Genomic DNA, 21,417 nt, shown 5'->3' with positions numbered 1-21,417 from the left:
AACAGGACAATGACTGTATAAGGGCTATTTGACCAAGAAGGAGAGTGATAGAGTGCTGCATCAGGTGACCTGGCCTCCACAATCACCCAACCTCAACCCAATGGAGATGGTTTGAGATGAGTTGGACCACAGAGTAAAGGAAAATCAGCCAACAAATGCTCAGCACATGTGGGAACTCCTTCAAGACTGTTGGAAAAGGATTCCTCATGAAGCTGGTTGAGAGAATGCCAAAAGTGTGCAAAGCTGTCATCAAGGCAAAGGGTGGCTACTTAGAATAATCTAAAATATATTTTGATTTGTTTAACACTTATTTGGTTAATACATGATTCCATGTGTTATTTCATAGATTTGATGTCTTCACTATTATTCTACAATGTAGAAAATATTACATGAGCAGATTACTGTACAGTTACAATGAATATATCCCTTATACACAGTACCAGTCAAACGTTTGGATATACCTACTTATTCAATGTCTATCTATGAAATCAGGTCCTTGTATACAGGAGTAGGGCAAGTCAAACATTTGTTTACTTTATGTTGGCGACTTCACTTGTAATAGTGAGTTATTGCATCCTGGCCACCAAAGTAGTTATTCAGTCTACATCCTCATTAGAAGTGTGTTGCACTTTTTAGCTTTGTTTGACTATGGTCATGTTGGACCCAAACAGTCAAAGGAAAAGAAAAAAGAATACCTGCACACTGTTAGAACGCTCCCGAAACGTATTCACAACGTTTCGACAACACAAGGTGATCCTGCCTTGAAACATTGCTAATCCATTTCGGGAACGCTCAAACAGTGTGCAGTTACTTTTCTGTTTCTCAAAGACGCCACCTCTCGCCCTCTCCGACCCACAAGTCTCTAAACATAGTAAATAGACAAACCACTCTTTACGAACTCTACAGCTTTTATAGAAACATAGTCCTCTTGTATGGTCTTCCTTGTTCTGCCATAGTAATCCATTAAGGCACATCTTATGATCCAAGTCCCAGTCAGGCCTTGAATCAAACAGCGGGAAGTCATCATGGGCGTCCATTAAGTCCCTCCTCTCTCGACCCCCTCCCCTGATGTCTCTGAATCCCAATCCCGTCCTGGGAAGAAAAAAACTCCACCCCTGTACATTGTGTGATAACGTCCCTGATCACCCCATAGGCGTCAGTAGAACTCAATGAGATACTCTGGGTAAATCTGGTTGCAGTCGAAGATGACGTAGATCTTTGGGTTGGCGAGGTCGTCCACACAGCTGTCAAAGAAGTTGCTGTAGCTCATGTCCTTGGATGGCGGTCGGCAGAACAGCGGATTGCCTAACGTGGACTCGCCGACCAGCACTCTGGCCAGGAACATGGTCTTATATGGAGGCTCGCTTGAAAATATCGGCGGGGCTAGTCCGTGCTTCTGCAAGGCAAAGTTATGTTTCCCCGTCGTAAGGCAGAATTTGCTAGAATACTTCGCGTCTCGGGCGAAATAACTCCCTGAGAAATGATGGGAAGGACAGTATTAGAATGCTATGTTTGAACAGTTGAAACTACTGTTGCAAAATTCTGGGAACTTTGACAAAATTCCCAGGTTTTCCAGAAATCAAAGTTGGAAGATTATTGGAATCAGGCAGGAATAGACAGGAATAAGCAGGAAATCCAGGAATACTCTAACCGGGATTTTTGGAAAACCGTGAAATTGTGAGAAAGTTAGGATTTCATGGCACAACAAGTGGAATCTACCTCTGCCATAGACGTCCCCATGGCTCCCAGTTAGCCGCCAGTCAAAGTTATATGTGCATATAGCCTGCACGTTGCTGTGGCCTGTGCCATGAAATAACATTTTCTCCTCAATGTCCACAACTCGCTTTATCTTGCGCAATTGTTGTTTTTTCCTTTAGTAATTGGGGTAAAAACACAAAAGCATTGATCAGTCTCAGCATTTAGGTTAAGCATGTTTTCCAACCAAAATATCTCTAAGAAGTTATCGAAAAAGGTCTACCTATCTAATTCAAACCATCATTCCAAACTGGGATTCTAGGTGCTATCATCAAAATAATTTAGATACTAAACTATACTAACATCATTATAATACCTTATAATACCACACACACACACACACACACACACAGCTCTACCTGCAAAAGAACTCCCACAGATCCAGGTTCTGTATCCTCTGAATAGATTTGATAGGGTGACACATGGTCCTTTCATAGAGTCTGACCACTTCCTTGAATTCATAAGTATCTCTGGCCAATGAGACGAGCTGAAATAAAGATCCTATTAAATTACTGCTTTTCTAATTCCTAATTCTACAAGCTGAAAGAGAATAGTCAATCAGACATGGGTATACTGCAAATCAATGACACACAGTGTTTTAGATAGAAAGAAACAAACTGGCTAAAGAGAGTCATGGAGTAGGTAGATACATTGATAACACTTTACTTAAAGGTCCAATAAAGCTGTTTTTATCTCAATATCAAATCAAATTTTCTGGAAAACAAATAAGTACCTTACTGTGGATTTTCTATTAATATGGTCAAAAATAAACAAAAATAGCTTCTTAGCAAAGATACATTTCTCAAGCAAGAATTGTGCTAGGAATGTCTGGAAGTGGTCTGAGTACAGAGGGGAAAACTGAAAACTAGCTGCTACTGGCAGAGAGATTTGGAACTCTCTTTCTTATTGGTCTATTAACATATTTTTCACCTGGTGATGTCACCAGGAAGGCCAAAACTCCCTCCCACCAAAATAGGCAGAAATTTCAGGCGGTCTTTTCAAACAGTTCTTACACTAAAAGGGCATTATCGTAATTTTACAGTATTATTCCAACCTCATAGTGTTGAAATATATTCAAAATACAGGAAAACATGTTTTCGACTGCACTTGGCCTATAAAGGTAGTCAGCAATAAAGAAAGTAAAAATAAATATCGGGCCGATTTCCACAACAACTAAGAGAATTGAAGTGCAAGGCGAAACCTCTCCACTGTTGTCCCACAGCGATCACGTTGTAGAAGATTGACGTGCCGCCCTGCACATGGGCAGATATACTGTGATACCCTGTCAGTGCATCATCTTGCACCGCGCTCATCTGCAACATCTGCAGTGCTACTCGTGGCAACGTCATGTCTCTGAATATCAGTTGAACACTGACAGGTATAATGCATTATAAGACATGTCATAAGCATGTATTACTCTACTTATAAAGGGAACATGACTAGGTCTTGAGCAGGTAACATGACTAGGTCTTGAGCAGGTAACATGACTAGGTCTTGAGCAGGTAACATGACTAGGCATTGAGCAGATAACATGACTAGGTCTTGAGCAGGTAACATGACTAGGTCTTGAGCAGGTAACATGACTAGGTATTGAGCAGGTAACATGACTAGGTCTTGAGCAGGTAACATGACTAGGTATTGAGCAGGAACATGACTAGGTCTTGAGCAGGTAATGACTAGGTATTGAGCAGGAACATGACTAGGTCTTGAGCAGATAACATGACTAGGTCTTGAGCAGGTAACATGACTAGGTCTTGAGCAGGTAACATGACTAGGTATTGAGCAGGAACATGACTAGGTCTTGAGCAGGTAACATGACTAGGTCTTGAGCAGGTAACATGACTAGGTCTTGAGCAGGAACATGACTAGGTCTTGAGCAGATAGCGACTAGGTCTTGAGCAGGTAATGACTAGGTCTTGAGCAGGAACATGACTAGGTCTTGAGCAGATAGCGACTAGGTCTTGAGCAGGAACATGACTAGGTCTTGAGCAGGAACATGACTAGGTCTTGAGCAGATAGCGACTAGGTCTTGAGCAGGAACATGACTAGGTATTGAGCAGGTAACATGACTAGGTCTTGAGCAGGTAACATGACTAGGTATTGAGCAGGAACATGACTAGGTCTTGAGCAGGTAATGACTAGGTCTTGAGCAGGAACATGACTAGGTCTTGAGCAGATAACATGACTAGGTCTTGAGCAGGTAACATGACTAGGTCTTGAGCAGGTAACATGACTAGGTATTGAGCAGGAACATGACTAGGTCTTGAGCAGGTAACATGACTAGGTCTTGAGCAGGTAACATGACTAGGTCTTGAGCAGGAACATGACTAGGTCTTGAGCAGATAGCGACTAGGTCTTGAGCAGGTAATGACTAGGTCTTGAGCAGGAACATGACTAGGTCTTGAGCAGATAGCGACTAGGTCTTGAGCAGGAACATGACTAGGTCTTGAGCAGGAACATGACTAGGTCTTGAGCAGATAGCGACTAGGTCTTGAGCAGGAACATGACTAGGTCTTGAGCAGATAGCGACTAGGTCTTGAGCAGGAACATGACTAGGTCTTGAGCAGGAACATGACTAGGTCTTGAGCAGGAACATGACTAGGTCTTGAGCAGATAGCGACTAGGTCTTGAGCAGGAACATGACTAGGTCTTGAGCAGGAACATGACTAGGTCTTGAGCAGATAGCGACTAGGTCTTGAGCAGATAACATGACTAGGTCTTGAGCAGATAACATGACTAGGTCTTGAGCAGGTAACATGACTAGGTCTTGAGCAGATAACATGACTAGGTCTTGAGCAGGTAATGACTATGTCTTGAGCAGGTAACATGACTAGGTCTTGAGCAGGTAATGACTAGGTCTTGAGCAGGTAATGACTAGGTCTTGAGCAGATAACGACTAGGTCTTGAGCAGATAGCGACTAGGTCTTGAGCAGATAGCGACTAGGTCTTGAGCAGGTAATGACTAGGTCTTGAGCAGATAACATGACTAGGTCTTGAGCAGATAACATGACTAGGTCTTGAGCAGGTAACATGACTAGGTCTTGTCTTGAGCAGGTAACATGACTAGGTCTTGAGCAGGTAACATGACTAGGTCTTGAGCAGGTAATGACTAGGTCTTGAGCAGATAACGACTAGGTCTTGAGCAGATAGCGACTAGGTCTTGAGCAGATAGCGACTAGGTCTTGAGCAGGTAATGACTAGGTCTTGAGCAGATAACATGACTAGGTCTTGAGCAGATAACATGACTAGGTCTTGAGCAGGTAATGACTATGTCTTGAGCAGGTAACATGACTAGGTCTTGAGCAGGTAACATGTCTAGGTCTTGAGCAGGTAACATGACTAGGTCTTGAGCAGGTAACATGACTAGGTCTTGAGCAGGTAACATGACTAGGTCTTGAGCAGGTAACATGACTAGGTCTTGAGCAGGTAACATGACTAGGTCTTGAGCAGGTAACATGACTAGGTCTTGAGCAGGTAACATGACTAGGTCTTGAGCAGGTAACATGACTAGGTCTTGAGCAGGTAACATGACTAGGTCTTGAGCAGATAACGACTAGGTTTTGAGCAGATAGCGACTAGGTCTTGAGCAGATAACATGACTAGGTCTTGAGCAGGTAATGACTAGGTCTTGAGCAGATAACGACTAGGTCTTGAGCAGATAACGACTAGGTTTTGAGCAGATAACATGACTAGGTCTTGAGCAGATAACGACTAGGTTTTGAGCAGATAGCGACTAGGTCTTGAGCAGGTAATGACTAGGTCTTGAGCAGATAACATGACTAGGTCTTGAGCAGGTAATGACTAGGTCTTGAGCAGATAACATGACTAGGTCTTGAGCAGATAACATGACTAGGTTTGAGCAGATAACATGACTAGGTTTGAGCAGGTAATGACTATGTCTTGAGCAGGTAACATGACTAGGTCTTGAGCAGGTAACATGACTAGGTCTTGAGCAGGTAACATGACTAGGTCTTGAGCAGGTAACATGACTAGGTCTTGAGCAGGTAATGACTAGGTCTTGAGCAGGTAACATGCTGGTTAGGAGTTACCGGTATTTCTACCCCTGCCCCATTCAGATAGTAACCTGAACCGGCAAAAGACGGGTAAAGCTCTCTGTCTGAAAGAGGTACCGATGGGGTCACCCACGGGCATGTAGCCACACAGCATATTGTCCACACACATAATTTTCCCTTACCTGATAAGGCTCGTCTGTATTTATTCTCTCCCAGTGGCAGGGCACCGGCAGGGCCAGATTATCACAAATGAACCTGGGCGAGGGTGACAGATGCATATACACAACTCAGACACATACGGTACAGGTCAGGCCTGGGTCCAACTGCTGGGTGGTTATTATGTCAATGCCCTTAGTTACACATCCTTTTATTTTCACCCAAAATGTAGCACAACATGCATAAGGTTTAACGATATAACAGGTGATGCTTCTAAACCCACAACTAGACTAAAGTAAGCTCCGGGAAGTAAGCTTCAGGAAGTGAAACTGACCACAGAGCCAATGGAGAGCACTCAGAACTCTGTATTTCTTAGTTATATAGTTACAGGCCTGTGGGCTACCTGCATGTCTGAGTTATTTATACAGCTACATGCCCGTGGGTGACCCCATCGGTACAGCTCAGACTCACCTAAAGCCAGTGGCAGAGTGGAATGCCCGTTTGATTGGCCGTTGTTTCCCGGTTGTGACATTGATCTGCTTCATGACTGGTTGTGAAACAACAAAGACAAACAGGTAACAAAGATCAGCCAATTAGAGACGGACTCCAACATATCCAATGATTGTAAATGATACTGTATAGATGTGTGCCAATACTGTAGTGTTCTTGGTACCTGAGAAGTCCAGTCTGTAGGTGTACTTGGCGGTGTAAAACTCCATGACACCGTGTTGATTCCTGCTGTAATTCTGTTCTATCTGCTCACTGGTCACAGAGCATGCAGCACTTGGATCAATCTGCCACAAGCAGAAGAAATTGCAAATGAGACTGGGATGGGTAGAGTGAGTGAGGGGATGGGTGGATGGATGCAATGGATGGAGGGATGGAATAATGAAGGAATGGATCAATAGATCAAGTAAGAGGATGGATTTATGAGGAATGCATAGGTGGAGTTATATGTCCTGTACCTCAAACATGTGCCACACTCCACATTCAGCTAGGTAATACCAGCACCAGACAGCCTCTGACGTGTCCATCTCCTCCACCATCTCTGAGGACTCCTCCTCAGGTGCCCTTATGGCAAACATGCCTGGACCTGGGAAGAGCAGTATACAATGTCATTGCATTGGCTTATAATGGATAGTGGATGAGGAGTATGCTAGGTTTATCTTCAGCATGACATTTCTTATTTTTAAATATCTGTTCTCATATTTCTCGGTAATTTGCTTGCATCTATGAACAATACCTATAACTGCACCAATATGTTTCCAACAACAGCATTAGGTTCTTCCTGGTTGGCAGAAGAACAGTCTGCCGACATGTCATCAGCTTGTTGCAAATTCTCTGCACCCCGAAGTGGATGTGTGTCTACATGTAAAATAGAAGAACACAACTCACTAAGCTGCTATCAAACACAGCAATATGTTTATCACATCGGGTATATATATATAATATATATATATATATTCTATAGGAAATATAACTAGCTACTAGCATGAAATATAGCAGGCTATCTTACCGGTTTATCGAGCGATTAGCCTGCCTCAGTCCTAGCTACTGCGTTAAACCTTTTCTAGAATTGGCAATCATATATTCCAGCTAACCCCATTTCGCCCAGTGCTGCAAAATCGTATTTAGCACCCAGCATCGAGAGATTTTTTTTGTAGAATTATGCGAATGCTTTCGCGTTTCTCTTCCGATTGTTTACATTCGTTTCCTGGTAGCAAAAAAAACGTCACAGTGCACGTCATAATGCCAAGTCGCTCCCACTGAGGTATGATGCCGCGTCAGGAACAAACATGTTCCAAAACAATTTACCTCTAGGCGTAAATTGGTTCCTTGAATTGAAATGTATCTTATGTATTTGTTACAACAAGATTAACACATATTTCGCTTTTTAGTTAATAACAAAAATAACGACATTTTCCTAGAATCATCTCCCCGAGTTCCTACTTCAGTGCATTCCAGACAACTGGGAACTCGAACCAAACGAGCTCCTACTGTGAACAAAATCGTTTTGAAGGTCATATAACTCGTAATTTCATGGGGTGCGTTTGTAAATTTGCTCTGGCTATCTACTTCGATTTCAGAGCACTCTCGTCTGTGTGCCAGAGCGCAGAATAACTGATGAATTTACTAACGCTCAACACCCTGTTGAATATGCCGTTTCAGTAAACCTTGGCAAAAAAAAGCGTAATTAAATTGTTGCCAGCAGCACAGTTACAGTCACCAACGCTCTGGATAACATGAACACGGACTAAAAAGCTCGGTTAGAGCAAGAAAAATGGTCAGAGTGAGGTGTCGTTTATGTCTGTAAGTAGCTAGCATGCTAGCATGGGTGCTTGACTGCCGTTGTGAGGTCAGAAGGCTTGGATCAACCCTATTCCTCGGCCAGAACGTCCAGTGTGCGCTCTGAACGTTCAGAGAGCAAAACGCTCTGAATTTACGAATGGACAATCTGACAATGCTTGGAATTTACAAACGCCAAGGGGGAATTTACTAACACACCCCATGTCGGCAACTCTGACCTCTTTCTAGAGCTCCCACTTTCCGACCCGAAGACCACCTACGTCATGATTTTACCTATTATTTTTCCTATTCCCATTCGTCTTGAAAGCACCATATACAGTATGAACAGTCGCTCCCTGCCTGGCAATTAAAATATATATATACATTATGAAGAAAGTGCACAACAGGTGAATTAATGTATGGAATAAACATATCTAAATTACTTATGTTGTGATGGTGCTATTTGAAAAGCAATTGTATTTACTTTAGGTCTATCACAAACAATCATCAGCCCTTATTATGACAAGAATTCCAGACATTCCAGCGAGTCTGACTGAGGGATTGAAATACATTGTCTCTACTTTATTCTTTGTTATTCAACACATTATGAAATAGGATAGGATAGCCAAATGCAAAACAAATAATAAAAAAGTTTAATTTAAATGATTTAGTTGAATACATTTTTTGTTAAACTGGTGGACATGTCAACTCTCTTCCACATATACAATGGTCCTCCACAATGGTAGGCTGTTTTACTGTATCATTCTACATAGCTGTTATAGGCTCGCATCCTGGTTCAGTTCAATACCATGTGAAGGCTTTGGAGTTTGTAGACACGCCCCTACTCCCACTTCAACATTCTTTCCAAAGACCCTCTATCTGTGCAGCCAAAGGAACTGCTTCATTGACTCCTACCAGCTGTGTGGAAAAGCAGGATCTACTGCATTAAAATAGTGGGTGAGTTGTAAGATATATTTTGCATGCATAATTGAATGATTGTGCTTAACACATGGAGGATTCACAGAAATGATAGTGCTTACTCACCTTTTTCTTCTTGCATGCATGAATCCTTTTTCTCAAACAAATAAATGGCAAACTTTGGATTTTAGCATATGCCTAAATAGAAGTTCAAGCTAAACAGCCAGTCTGCATCTGCATGATTGTATTGCATTGCTGTATTGTACATTACTGCACATAATCCATGGAGGAAATGTGCTTAATGGGAAAACACCTTAACTTCAATGTCTTGTGGATATCTAAAACAATCAATTATTATCTTGTTTTTCATACATTTGTGCAGATAGGCTATGACTGATTGCATAACTAAGCAAACAAATAGCCTAGTCATAAATGTTAGTATCCTAGGAGGAGTAGAATGTCTGCCTTAGGATAAAGCCGCAGGCTCTCTAACAGAACAAAGACTTAATCTGTCTTGATTGGGACATATTGTGTTGAAGAGAGCCTCTGAGTAACAGAAGATGTAAACACGGAGTCCGCACCAGATTTAACAATGAGAGGGAGAGCGGAAGAAAGAGAGAGACGGGAGGAATGTGTGTGTGTGTGTGTGTGAGAGAGAGAGAGAGAGAGAGAGAGAGAGAGAGAGAGAGAGAGAGAGAGAGAGAGAGAGAGAGAGAGAGAGACAGACAGACAGACAGACAGACAGACAGACAGACAGACAGACAGACAGACAGACAGACAGACAGACAGACAGACAGACAGACAGACAGAGACAGACAGACAGACAGACAGACAGACAGACAGACAGACAGACAGACAGACAGACAGACAGAGAGACAGACAGACAGAGAGAGAGAGAGAGACTGAGAGAGAGACAGAGAGAGGGCGAGAGAGAGACAGACAGAGAGAGAGAGAGACAGAGAGAGACAGAGACAGAGTGAGAGAGAGAGAGAGAGAGAGAGAGAGAGAGAGAGAGAGAGAGACAGAGACAGACAGACAGACAGACAGAGAGAGAGAGAGAGACAGAGAGAGAGAGAGAGAGACAGACAGACAGACAGACAGACAGACAGACAGACAGACAGACAGACAGACAGAGACACAGAGAGAGGGCGAGAGAGAGACACATAGAGAGGGCGAGAAAGAGACAGACAGAGAGTGAGAGACAGAGAAACAGAGACAGAGAGAGAGAGAGAGACTGAGAGAGAGAGAGACTGAGAGAGAGAGAGAGAGAGAGAGAGAGAGAGAGAGAGAGAGAGAGAGAGAGAGAGAGAGAGAGAGAGATTGAGAGAATCTAGAGAGAGAGAGAGAGAGAGAGAGAGAGAGAGAAGAGAGAGAGCCATTAAATTCTACAACCACCTAAAAGGAAGCGATTCACAAACCTTCCAGAGAGAGAGAAGAGAGAGAAAGAAAGAAAGAAAGAAAGAAAGAAAGAAAGAAAGAAAGAAAGAAAGAAAGAAAGGAGGAGAAAAGATGTGTTAGTTCATGCGTGAGAGTGAGTAATAAAGAGCATGAGAGAGAAAGAGAGAGCTTTGGCAATATCTACAAAATGTCCTGCCAATAAAGCATTTGGAATTTAAGAGAAAGTGAGTGAACATGGAAGAGGAGATGGTTGGAGGGACCACTCCAGGAGGACCAGTGGACTCAGAGGCCCAGAAACGGAGCCCCGAGGATGCGGTTCTGCAGGAGAGGGGCAAGTGGGCCAACAAGACTGAATTCTTGCTCTCCATGGCTGGTGAGATCATTGGCCTGGGCAACGTATGGCGCTTCCCTTATCTGTGCTACAAGAACGGAGGAGGTAAGTAAACCAGCACCTCTCCATCTATTGACTGTCAGAATAAGCAGTAGGATTACAATACCATGGTCTGAAAGCACTGAAACCAATGAAGGGTTTGGTCATATTTACAGGATGTTGACCCATGTGCAGCCCTTTGGAATAGCCTGAACAGAGCAGGGAGAGAAAGAAAGAACGAAAGAAAGACAGCTGGTGTGTTGGTGTGAGAGAGTAATTGAACATCAGAGAATGAGAGGGTGTGAGAGAGTAATTGAACATCAGAAAGAAAGACAGCTGGTGTGTTGGTGTGAGAGAGTAATTGAACATCAGAGAATGAGAGAGAGTGTGTGAGAGAGTAATTGAACATCAGAGAATGAGAGAGAGTGTGTGAGAGAGTAATTGAACATCAGAGAATGAGAGAGAGTGTGTGAGAGAGTAATTGAACATCAGAGAATGAGAGAGAGAGTGTGAGAATGAGAGAGTAATTGAACATCAGAGAATGAGAGAGAGTGTGTGAGAACAGTAATTGAACATCAGAGAATGAGAGAGAGTGTGTGAGAGAGTAATTGATCATCAGAGAATGAGAGAGTAATTGATCATCAGAGAATGAGAGAGAGTGTGTGAGTTGCCTCGGGAAGGCACTTGAACCAGACAGACTCAGACACCTGCTCACCACGCAGCATCTGAGGAAAACACGACACGACAGGGCGATACACAAACACAGCACGGTGAATTCTAGACAAGGAACCGACAGGACAGGAACGGAACACAAAGGAAGAAATAGGGACTCTAATCAGGGGAAAGGATCGGGAACAGGTGTGGGAAGACTAAATGATTGATTAGGGGAATAGGAACAGCTGGGAGCAGGAACGGAACGATAGAGAGAAGAGAGAGCGAGAGAGTGAGAGAGGGAGGGGGAGAGAGAGGGATAGAAAGAGGGAAAGAACCTAATAAGACCAGCAGAGGGAAACGAATAGAATGGGAAGCACAGGGACAAGACAAGATAATAAATGACAAAACATGACAGTACCCCCCACTCACCGAGCGCCTCCTGGCGCACTCGAGGAGGAATCCTGGCGGCAACGGAGGAAATCATCAATGAGTGAACGGTCCAGCACGTCCCCGAGACGGAACCCAACTCCTCTCCTCAGGACCGTAACCCTCCCAATCCACTAAGTATTGGTGACCCCGTCCCGAGAACGCATGTCCATGATCTTATGTACCTTGTAAATAGGTGCGCTCTCGACAAGGACGGGAGGGGGGAGGGAAGACGAACGGGGGTGCGAAGAAAGGGCTTGACACAGGAGACATGGAAGACAGGATGGACGCGACGAAGATGTCGCGGAAGAAGAGTCGCACAGCGACAGGATTGACGACCTGGGAGACACGGAACGGACCAATGAACCGCGGAGTCAACTTACGAGAAGCTGTCGTAAGAGGAAGGTTGCAGTGGAAAGCCACACTCTCTGGCCGCAACAATACCTTGGACTCTTAATCCTGCGTTTATTGGCGGCTCTCACAGTCTGTGCCCTGTAACGGCAAAGTGCAGACCTCACCCTCCTTCCAGGTGCGCTCACAACGTTGGACAAACGCTTGAGCGGAGGGAACGCTGGACTCGGCAAGCTGGGATGAGAACAGAGGAGGCTGGTAACCCAGACTACTCTGAAACGGAGATAACCCGGTAGCAGACGAAGGAAGCGAATTGTGAGCGTATTCTGCCCAGGGAGCTGTTCTGCCCAAGACGCAGGGTTTCTGAAAGAAAGGCTGCGTAGTATGCGACCAATCGTCTGATTGGCCCTCTCTGCTTGACCGTTAGACTGGGGATGAAACCCGGAAGAGAGACTGACGGACGCACCAATCAAACGACAGAACTCCCTCCAAAACTGTGACGTGAATTGCGGGCCTCTGTCTGAAACGGCGTCTAACGGGAGGCCATGAATTCTGAATACATTCTCGATAATGATTTGTGCCGTCTCCTTAGCGGAAGGAAGTTTAGCGAGGGGAATGAAATGTGCCGCCTTAGAGAACCTATCGACAACCGTAAGAATCACAGTCTTCCCCGCAGACAAAGGCAGACCGGTAATGAAGTCTAGGGCGATGTGAGACCATGGTCGAGAAGGAATGGGGAGCGGTCTGAGACGACCGGCAGGAGGAGAGTTACCCGACTTAGTCTGCGCGCAGTCCGAACAAGCAGCCACGAAACGGCGCGTGTCACGCTCCTGAGTCGGCCACCAAAAGCGCTGGCGAATAGACGCAAGAGTGCCTCGAACACCGGGATGACCAGCTAACTTGGCAGAGTGAGCCCACTGAAGAACAGCCAGACGAGTGGAAACAGGAACGAAAAGGAGGTTACTAGGACAAGCGCGCGGCGACGCAGTGTGCGTGAGTGCTTGCTTAACCTGTCTTTCAATTCCCCAGACTGTTAACCCGACAACACGCCCATAAGGAAGAATCCCCTCGGGATCAGTAGAAGCCACAGAAGAACTAAACAGACGGGATAAGGCATCAGGCTTGGTGTTCTTGCTACCCGGACGGTAAGAAATCACAAACTCGAAACGAGCGAAAAACAACGCCCAACGAGCTTGACGGGCATTAAGTCGTTTGGCAGAACGGATGTACTCAAGGTTCTTATGGTCTGTCCAAACGACAAAAGGAACGGTCGCCCCTCCAACCACTGTCGCCATTCGCCTAGGGCTAAGCGGATGGCGAGCAGTTCACGGTTACCCACATCATAGTTGCGCTCAGATGGCGACAGGCGATGAGAAAAATAAGCGCAAGGATGAACCTTATCGTCAGACTGGAAGCGCTGGGATAGAATGGCTCCCACGCCTACCTCTGAAGGTCAACCTCGACAATTAATTGTCTAGTGACGTCAGGAGTAACGAGGATAGGAGCGGACGTAAAACGTTCTTTTAGAAGATCAAAAGCTCCCCTGGGCGGAACCGGACCACTTAAAACACGTCTTGACAGAAGTAAGAGCTGTGAGAGGGGCAGCAACTTGACCGAAATTACGAATGAAACGCCGATAGAAATTAGCGAAACCTAAAAAGCGCTGCAACTCGACACGTGACCTTGAACGGGCCAATCACTGACAGCTTGGACCTTAGCGGAATCCATCTGAATGCCTTCAGCGGAAATAACGGAACCGAGAAAAGTAACGGAGGAGACATGAAAAGAGCACTTCTCAGACTTTACGTAGAGACAATTCTCTAAAAGGCGCTGTAGAACACGTCGAACGTGCTGAACATGAATCTCGAGTGACGGAGAAAAAATCAGGATATCGTCAAGATAGACAAAAACAAAGATGTTCAGCATGTCTCTCAGAACATCATTAACTAATGCCTGAAAAACAGCTGGTGCATTGGCGAGACCAAACGGCAGAACCCGGTACTCAAAATGCCCTAACGGAGTGTTAAACGCCGTTTCCACTCGTCCCCCTCTCTGATGCGCACGAGATGGTAAGCGTTACGAAGGTCCAACTTAGTAAAGCACCTGGCTCCCTGCAGAATCTCGAAGGCTGATGACATAAGGGGAAGCGGATAACGATTCTTAACCGTTATGTCATTCAGCCCTCGATAATCCACGCAGGGGCGCAGAGTACCGTCCTTCTTCTTAACAAAAGAACCCCGCCCCGGCCGGAGAGGAAGAAGGCACTATGGTACCGGCGTCAAGAGACACAGACAAATAATCCTCGAGAGCCTTACGTTCGGGGAGCCGACAGAGAGTATAGTCTACCCCGAGGAGGAGTGGTCCCCGGAAGGAGATCAATACTACAATCATACGACCGGTGAGGAGGAAGGGAGTTGGCTCGGGACCGACTGAAGACCGTGCGCAGATCATGATATTCCTCCGGCACTCCTGTCAAATCGCCAGGTTCCTCCTGAGAAGTAGGGACAGAAGAAACGGGAGGGATGGCAGACATTAAACACTTCACATGACAAGAAACGTTCCAGGATAGGATAGAATTACTAGACCAATTAATTGAAGGATTATGACATACTAGCCAGGGATGACCCAAAACAACAGGTGTAAACGGTGAACGAAAAATCAAAAAAGAAATAGTCTCACTGTGGTTACCAGATACTGTGAGGGTTAAAGGTAGTGTCTCAAATCTGATACTGGGAAGATGACTACCATCTAAGGCGAACATGGGCGTAGGCTTCTCTAACTCTCTGAAAGGAATGTCATGTTTCCGAACCCATGCTTCGTCCATGAAACAACCCTCAGCCCCAGAGTCTATCAAGGCACTACATGTAGCACCCGAACCGGTCCAGCGTAGATGGACCGACAAAGTAGTACAGGATCTTGATGGAGAGACTTGAGTAGTTGCGCCCACCTGTAGCCCTCCGCTTACAGATGAGCTCTGGCTTTTACTGGACATGAATTAACAAAATGTCCAGCAACTCCGCAATAGAGGCACAGGCGGTTGGTGATCCTCCGTTCCCTCTCCTTAGTCGAGATGTGAATCCCTCCCAGCTGCATGGGCTCAGACTCTGAGCCAGAGGAGGGAGATGGTTGCGATGCGGAGCAGGGAAACACCGTTGATGCGAGCTCTCTTCCACGAGCCCGGTGACGAAGATCTACCCGTCGTTCTATGCGGATGGCGAGAGCAATCAAAGAGTCCACATCTGAAGGAACCTCCGGGGAGAGAATCTCATCCTTAACCACTGCGTGGAGTCCCTCCAGAAAACGAGCGAGCAGCGCCGGCTCGTTCCACTCACTAGAGGCAGCAAGAGTGCGAAACTCAATAGAATAATCCGTTATGGACCGTTCACCTTGGCATAAGGAAGCCAGGGCCCTAGAAGCCTCCCTACCAAAAACTGAACGGTCAAAAACCCGAATCATCTCCTCTTTAAAGTTCTGGAACTTGTTAGAGCAATCAGCCCTTGCCTCCCAGATAGCTGTGCCCCATTCTCGAGCCCGGCCAGTAAGGAGTGAAATGACGTAAGCAACCCGAGCTCTCTCTATAGAGTATGTGTTGGGTTGGAGAGAGAACACAATCTCACACTGCGTGAGAAAGGAGCGGCACTCAGTGGGCTGCCCGGAGTAGCAAGGTGGGTTATTAACCCTAGGTTCTGGAGGCTCGGCAGGCCAGGAAGTAACAGGTGGCACGAGACGTAGACTCTGGAACTGTCCAGAGAGGTCGGAAACCTGAGCGGCCAGGTTCTCCACGGCATGGCGAGCAGCAGACAATTCCTGCTCGTGTCTGCCGAGCATGGCTCCTTGGATCTTGACGGCAGTGTAACGAGCGTCTGAAGTCGCTGAGTCCATTCCTTGGTCGGTTCCTTCTGTCATGCGGGTGAAAGAGGACCCAAAAGCGACTTGGCGAAAACAGAGTCTTTAATCCAGTAAAGTAAATACAAACAAAAAACACAACTTTCACTCGAAATGACGAGGACAAACTGGAGACTCGATCTTGAACAGCAGGTGAACAGCAGGTTGCCTCGGGAAGGCACTTGAACCAGACAGACTCAGACACCTGCTCACCACGCAGCATCTGAGGAAAACACGACACGACAGGGCGATACACAAACACAGCACGGTGAATTCTAGACAAGGAACCGACAGGACAGGAACGGAACACAAAGGAAGAAATAGGGACTCTAATCAGGGGAAAGGATCGGGAACAGGTGTGGGAAGACTAAATGATTGATTAGGGGAATAGGAACAGCTGGGAGCAGGAACGGAACGATAGAGAGAAGAGAGAGCGAGAGAGTGAGAGAGGGAGGGGGAGAGAGAGGGATAGAAAGAGGGAAAGAACCTAATAAGACCAGCAGAGGGAAACGAATAGAATGGGAAGCACAGGGACAAGACAAGATAATAAATGACAAAACATGACAGTGACAGAGTAATTGAACATCAGAGAATGAGAGAGAGTGTGTGAGAGAGTAATTGAACATCAGAGAATGAGAGAGAGTGTGTGAGAGAGTAATTGATCATCAGAGAATGAGAGAGAGTGTGTGAGAGAGTAATTGATCATCAGAGAATGAGAGAGAGTGTGTGAGAGAGTAATTGATCATCAGAGAATGAGAGAGAGTGTGTGTGTGAGAGAGAGACAGAGAGAGAGAAAGAAAGTGAGAGATAGAGGGATTAGATGAACCTGGAGTAGAGTCCCCTAAGCAAGCTGGTCCTGGGGCTCTTTTCACAAACACAAACAGACCCCACAGAGCCCCAGGACAGCAACACAATTAGACTCAAACAAATCATGAAAAAACAAAAAGATAATTACCTGACACATTGGAATGAATTAACAAAAAAGGGAGCAATCTAGAATGCTATTTGACCCTACACAGAGAGTACACAGCGGCAGAATACCTGACCACTGTGACTGACCTAAAATTAAGGAAAGCTTTGACTATGTACAGACTCAGTGAGCATAGCCTTGCCATTGAGAAAGGTTGCCGCAGGCAGACATGGCTCTCAAGAGAAGACAGGCTGTGTGCTCACTGCCCACAAAATGAGGTGGAAACTGAGCTGCACTTCCTAACCTCCTGCCAAATATGTGACCATATTAGAGACAAATATTTCCCTCAGACCTCACAGACCCACAAAGAATACGAAAAACAAATAACATTTTGATTAACTCCCATATCTATTGGGTGAAATACCACAGTCTGCAATCACAGCTGCAAGATTGGTGACCTGTTGCCACAAGAAAAGAGCAACCAGTGAATAACAAATGCCATTGTAAATACAACCCATATTTATGTTGCTTATTTTTTTCCTCCCTTTTTGACTTGAACTATTTGCACATCATTACAACACTGTATACAGTATAGACATTATAGGACATTTGAAATGTCTTTATTCTTTTGGAACTTGTGAGTGTAATATTTACTGTTCACATTTTTTTTTATTGAATTGAGAGAAAGAGAGAGAGAGAGAGAGATAAGAAAGATGTTTCCCGAGGGAGTTGACTCTTAGCGGAGCTTCACCTCTAATATTCTGTGAGCAACAAAAGATGTATGCATCCTAAAAAAAAAGGATACCAGGCCTGCGATTGCTTTTGTGCAGCCTCAAAGGCTCTCTGTATCCACTGGAAAGTTCATTCATTTCCTTATGAAGGATATCTATTCAGCTGTCAACTCTTTTCATGGACTCGTAGCTAAAGAACATGTGCTAACTACTGTACAGCAATACCGCATCATCACACAACTGAAATGTCAATAAGCATTTCCTTAGTCTATTCACACAAAATGTTTTGTCATTCATCTCAATGGCTTAATCCTTGGATCCTTCCTGCTGTTCTATTCAACCATTTACCATAGTAACACACCTTTCATACAGTAAACACTCTTCTTCACTGGTGTTTTTAACCCTCCACAGGTGTCTTCTTCATCCCGTACTTTGTCTTCCTCTTCTTCTGTGGTATCCCTGTGTTCTTCCTGGAGACGGCATTGGGCCAGTACACCAGCGAGGGCGGGGTCACAGCCTGGAGGAAGATATGTCCCATGTTCGAAGGTGATCACTCTGTCTGCTCCTTACATTATTACATAATGGGCCAGTTCCCCAGACACAGATTTAGCCTATGGTGAATCTTCCAGTCAGGCCACCCATGATACAAGTCCATATTCGACATCCATCCATGTCTGAGGATGACGGGAGATGATGTAGAAACCAGCCACTAGGGGCAACAGTGAGAGCTGTTACCTTTAAGTAGGTTTCGGTTTTGCTGGTTTTGCTAGTTTTGCTAGGGCCTTGTGGATGGACGTAAGCATCTGCCTTGGGTTCCAAAAGTAACATGTTCGAATCCAGAAAGAAAGTGGTTTCTGATATTTTTGTTTTAAGTGTAACCCAAACCTTAACCCTTACCTTAAGTATTCTGGAGTTAATGCCTAACCTTAAAAATACAGAGTTAATGCCTAAACTTAACCTTAAACACTTAAAAATGTGACATTTGGAACAGCTTCGAAATTTGACATTTGACGTGAGACTGTGAGAGCTTGTAGCAGTCTTCTTTATTAATAGATGTCAAGTCCCCTGTTTTGGGGACCTGCGTGGTTCTGGTATCGTTTCCGACTGACATTTTCACTGATAAATTGATCTGTGGGCAGCATAGGTTGAAATGGCTTGCATTGAGCAGTAGCCCTGAATCTCACGGACACAGGAGTATATGTGGGGTGTCCCTCCTACCATTTTATTCGCTCTTCTGACTGTCCATCAACTCCAGGCTGAACCCTACATCACAGCCACTAACAACACATATGCTTGGAGTCCTTACATTGTAGCGCAGAAGGAGAGAGGGGTTTCGTCGCTGTACCACATTCAGAGATTGATTTATTGACAGGAAATTAAAATAATTCATACATTTTAAACAAAAAAACACTTTCTGCTTGTAACAGACGTACAAGATTGATACGAGATGAAAGGCAAGTTCTAAATGGGCTCAGTGAGACGTTCACAGTGATGGGGGTAGCGATGGGGGTAGCGATGGGGGAAGACGTTTTGATCAAGAGAGACCTTTAGAAAATATTCACATTTTCTCTAACACTCAACATACAAATATGTATTTTACAGTTATAAGGAAAGTGGAATCTTATAGTTAGTTGTTGTATAATTTGATTATATTATATTTTCGAAAGCATGTATCATTTCAAGCCATATTCATACAGTTCTATTGAATAGGAAATACACAATATAAAATATTTCGTATTTTTATACTTTCATGATACTTCTACTGTGTACTTCAGCTTGTATCTTCAAAAGTGACGACACCTCAGCAATGTATAACTATTCTTGCCAGAAAGGTGAGATTGTAGCCTTTCTTGGAGTATGCAGCATTACTAGTTATAGTTCATGATAGTAATTACTTTTGGGGATTACGTAGATTACATTCATAACCGTTAAAATGGCCTTTTAGTGCAGGACTATCCATTATTTGTGTCTGGGAATCGGGCCTTATGCTAGTTAAAACAGGGATTCAAATGTGTTCTTTCAGGCTAAACTCATGAGATGCTGCTGTATACAAAGACATTGATTGAAAACAAATACATTTCACATTTTCTATATCTAACTGTAATTTGCTAGGTATTAAGCAGGCTTTTGTTCCAGCCCAGTACTAACACTCCCGATTCAACTTAACAAAGTCTCAATGACACGTTTGTTTATTTAGGTATTGTAGTGCTGGGCTGAACCAAAAGCCTGCACGCCCTGTAGTTCTCCAGATCCATGGTTTGACCACTGTGCTAAGTTACTAAGTTATTTAAAGAACAGTCACCTTATCAAATGTTAACCTGCCTTTGCTTTTCCGTCTATAGGAGTGGGAATTGCATCCCAAGTGATTGTGGCGTACTTGAACATCTATTACATAGTGGTGCTAGCCTGGGGTCTGTTCTACCTATTCAACTCCTTCAGGAATCCACTGCCCTGGTCCACCTGTGACAATGAGTGGAATACTGGTACAAGAACTGAACACAGACACACACGTAGACATAGACACACGGGCACGTATGTATGTGCACATACTTACTCTCTCTCTCTCTCTCTCTCTCTCTCTCTCTCTCTCTCTCTCTCTCTCTCTCTCTCTCTCTCTCTCTCTCTCTCTCTCTCTCTCTCTTTCTCTCTCTCTAACATTCTCACAGAGAACTGTCATAATTTGAGTTCCATGTTGTTGAACCCACACCTCTCCCAGTTGGACTCAGACTGGTCCTTCCTTCACAACCAGACTGAATATAATGACTACAATATGTTGAGGTAGGCCTCCTTATTGTACTTTGAAGATATCAGATACACTGGGTGTTGATGAAGATACACTGGGTGTTGATGAATATACACTGGGTGTTGATGAGGTGCAGTCATGCAGACATTGAGATGACTGTATTGTGGTTCATTTTGCTATTTCTCACTGCTTTTTCATTGGTTTAAACCCCTCTTTCTCTTTCAGTAATGAAACCATGAAGATCACATCTCCTGAGGAGGAGTTTTGGGCGTAAGTTTGAAACCAATCATAACTTCTGAAATACACACGCACACACACACAGATAATGATGAGTCACGCTGACAGACAATATAGGGCCCACCCAACGGCCCAGCAGAACACCGGGTAAGGGAAATTAGCCAATTACAGCCCGGAGGGAACCATAAAACAACCAATTAGAGTGCTCGACAAGGATTATTTTGTGTTCAAATTGAGTGTTGTTGTTTCGTCAGACTAGTCTGGTGATTCCGTGATAGGCCATGGTTCTTCCCACATGATACATTCCTGATGGGGTTTCCGGGTGGTGCAGGATTGGGAAATGGGCTGAGAACAGCACTCTAAAGCATTTTCTACTAAATGAGAACAATATGTGTCCTTTCTTTGGGGTTCAAAGCCTAAACTAAAACCTTATAAACTAAAGTGGGGAAAATGGAACATCTGTATCTATCATGCCGATGCTATTTTGTCTCTGTATTCGTGCAGAGGCTCCATATGGAGACTATAAAGTTGGAAAAAGTGTAAGGGTTTTCTGGCGAAAGAGAAGCGGACCAAAAAGCAGCATG

At 44.6% G+C, this 21,417-nt stretch overlaps 2 protein-coding genes across 3 annotated transcripts; one reads left to right on the top strand and one right to left on the bottom strand.

The window, feature by feature from the left end:
* Window positions 1-265: 265 nt before the first annotated feature.
* Window positions 266-7,870, bottom strand: LOC124024200 (protein mono-ADP-ribosyltransferase PARP11-like). Its single transcript, XM_046338199.1, has 9 exons — window positions 7,441-7,870; window positions 7,168-7,289; window positions 6,890-7,017; window positions 6,598-6,718; window positions 6,396-6,471; window positions 5,951-6,023; window positions 2,115-2,242; window positions 1,720-1,871; window positions 266-1,473 (listed from the first exon to the last, which is right to left on the bottom strand). Exons 3-9 carry the CDS (start codon window positions 7,007-7,009, stop codon window positions 1,157-1,159), a joined length of 987 nt encoding a protein of 328 aa, XP_046194155.1. The 5' UTR covers window positions 7,010-7,017; window positions 7,168-7,289; window positions 7,441-7,870; the 3' UTR covers window positions 266-1,156.
* Window positions 7,871-9,050: 1,180 nt separating this feature from the next.
* Window positions 9,051-20,917, top strand: LOC124024196 (sodium- and chloride-dependent GABA transporter 2-like). Of its 2 annotated transcripts, none has more exons than XM_046338197.1 (6): window positions 9,051-9,167; window positions 10,746-10,962; window positions 18,265-18,399; window positions 20,196-20,336; window positions 20,520-20,631; window positions 20,822-20,917. In XM_046338197.1, the coding sequence occupies exons 2-6, from the start codon at window positions 10,761-10,763 to the stop codon at window positions 20,868-20,870; spliced, it is 639 nt and encodes a 212-aa protein (XP_046194153.1). In that variant the 5' UTR covers window positions 9,051-9,167; window positions 10,746-10,760; the 3' UTR covers window positions 20,871-20,917. The 2 variants fall into 2 exon arrangements, with proteins under 2 accessions (XP_046194153.1, XP_046194152.1); XM_046338196.1 differs by having other exon boundaries at window positions 9,077-9,163.
* Window positions 20,918-21,417: the final 500 nt, after the last annotated feature.

This window comes from Oncorhynchus gorbuscha, unplaced genomic scaffold (assembly GCF_021184085.1).
Source record: "Oncorhynchus gorbuscha isolate QuinsamMale2020 ecotype Even-year unplaced genomic scaffold, OgorEven_v1.0 Un_scaffold_1778, whole genome shotgun sequence".
NCBI classification, from domain to species: Eukaryota; Metazoa; Chordata; class Actinopteri; order Salmoniformes; family Salmonidae; genus Oncorhynchus; species Oncorhynchus gorbuscha.
Note: the sequence above shows the minus strand (reverse complement) of the source record. Positions and strands in the feature narration are given on the sequence as shown.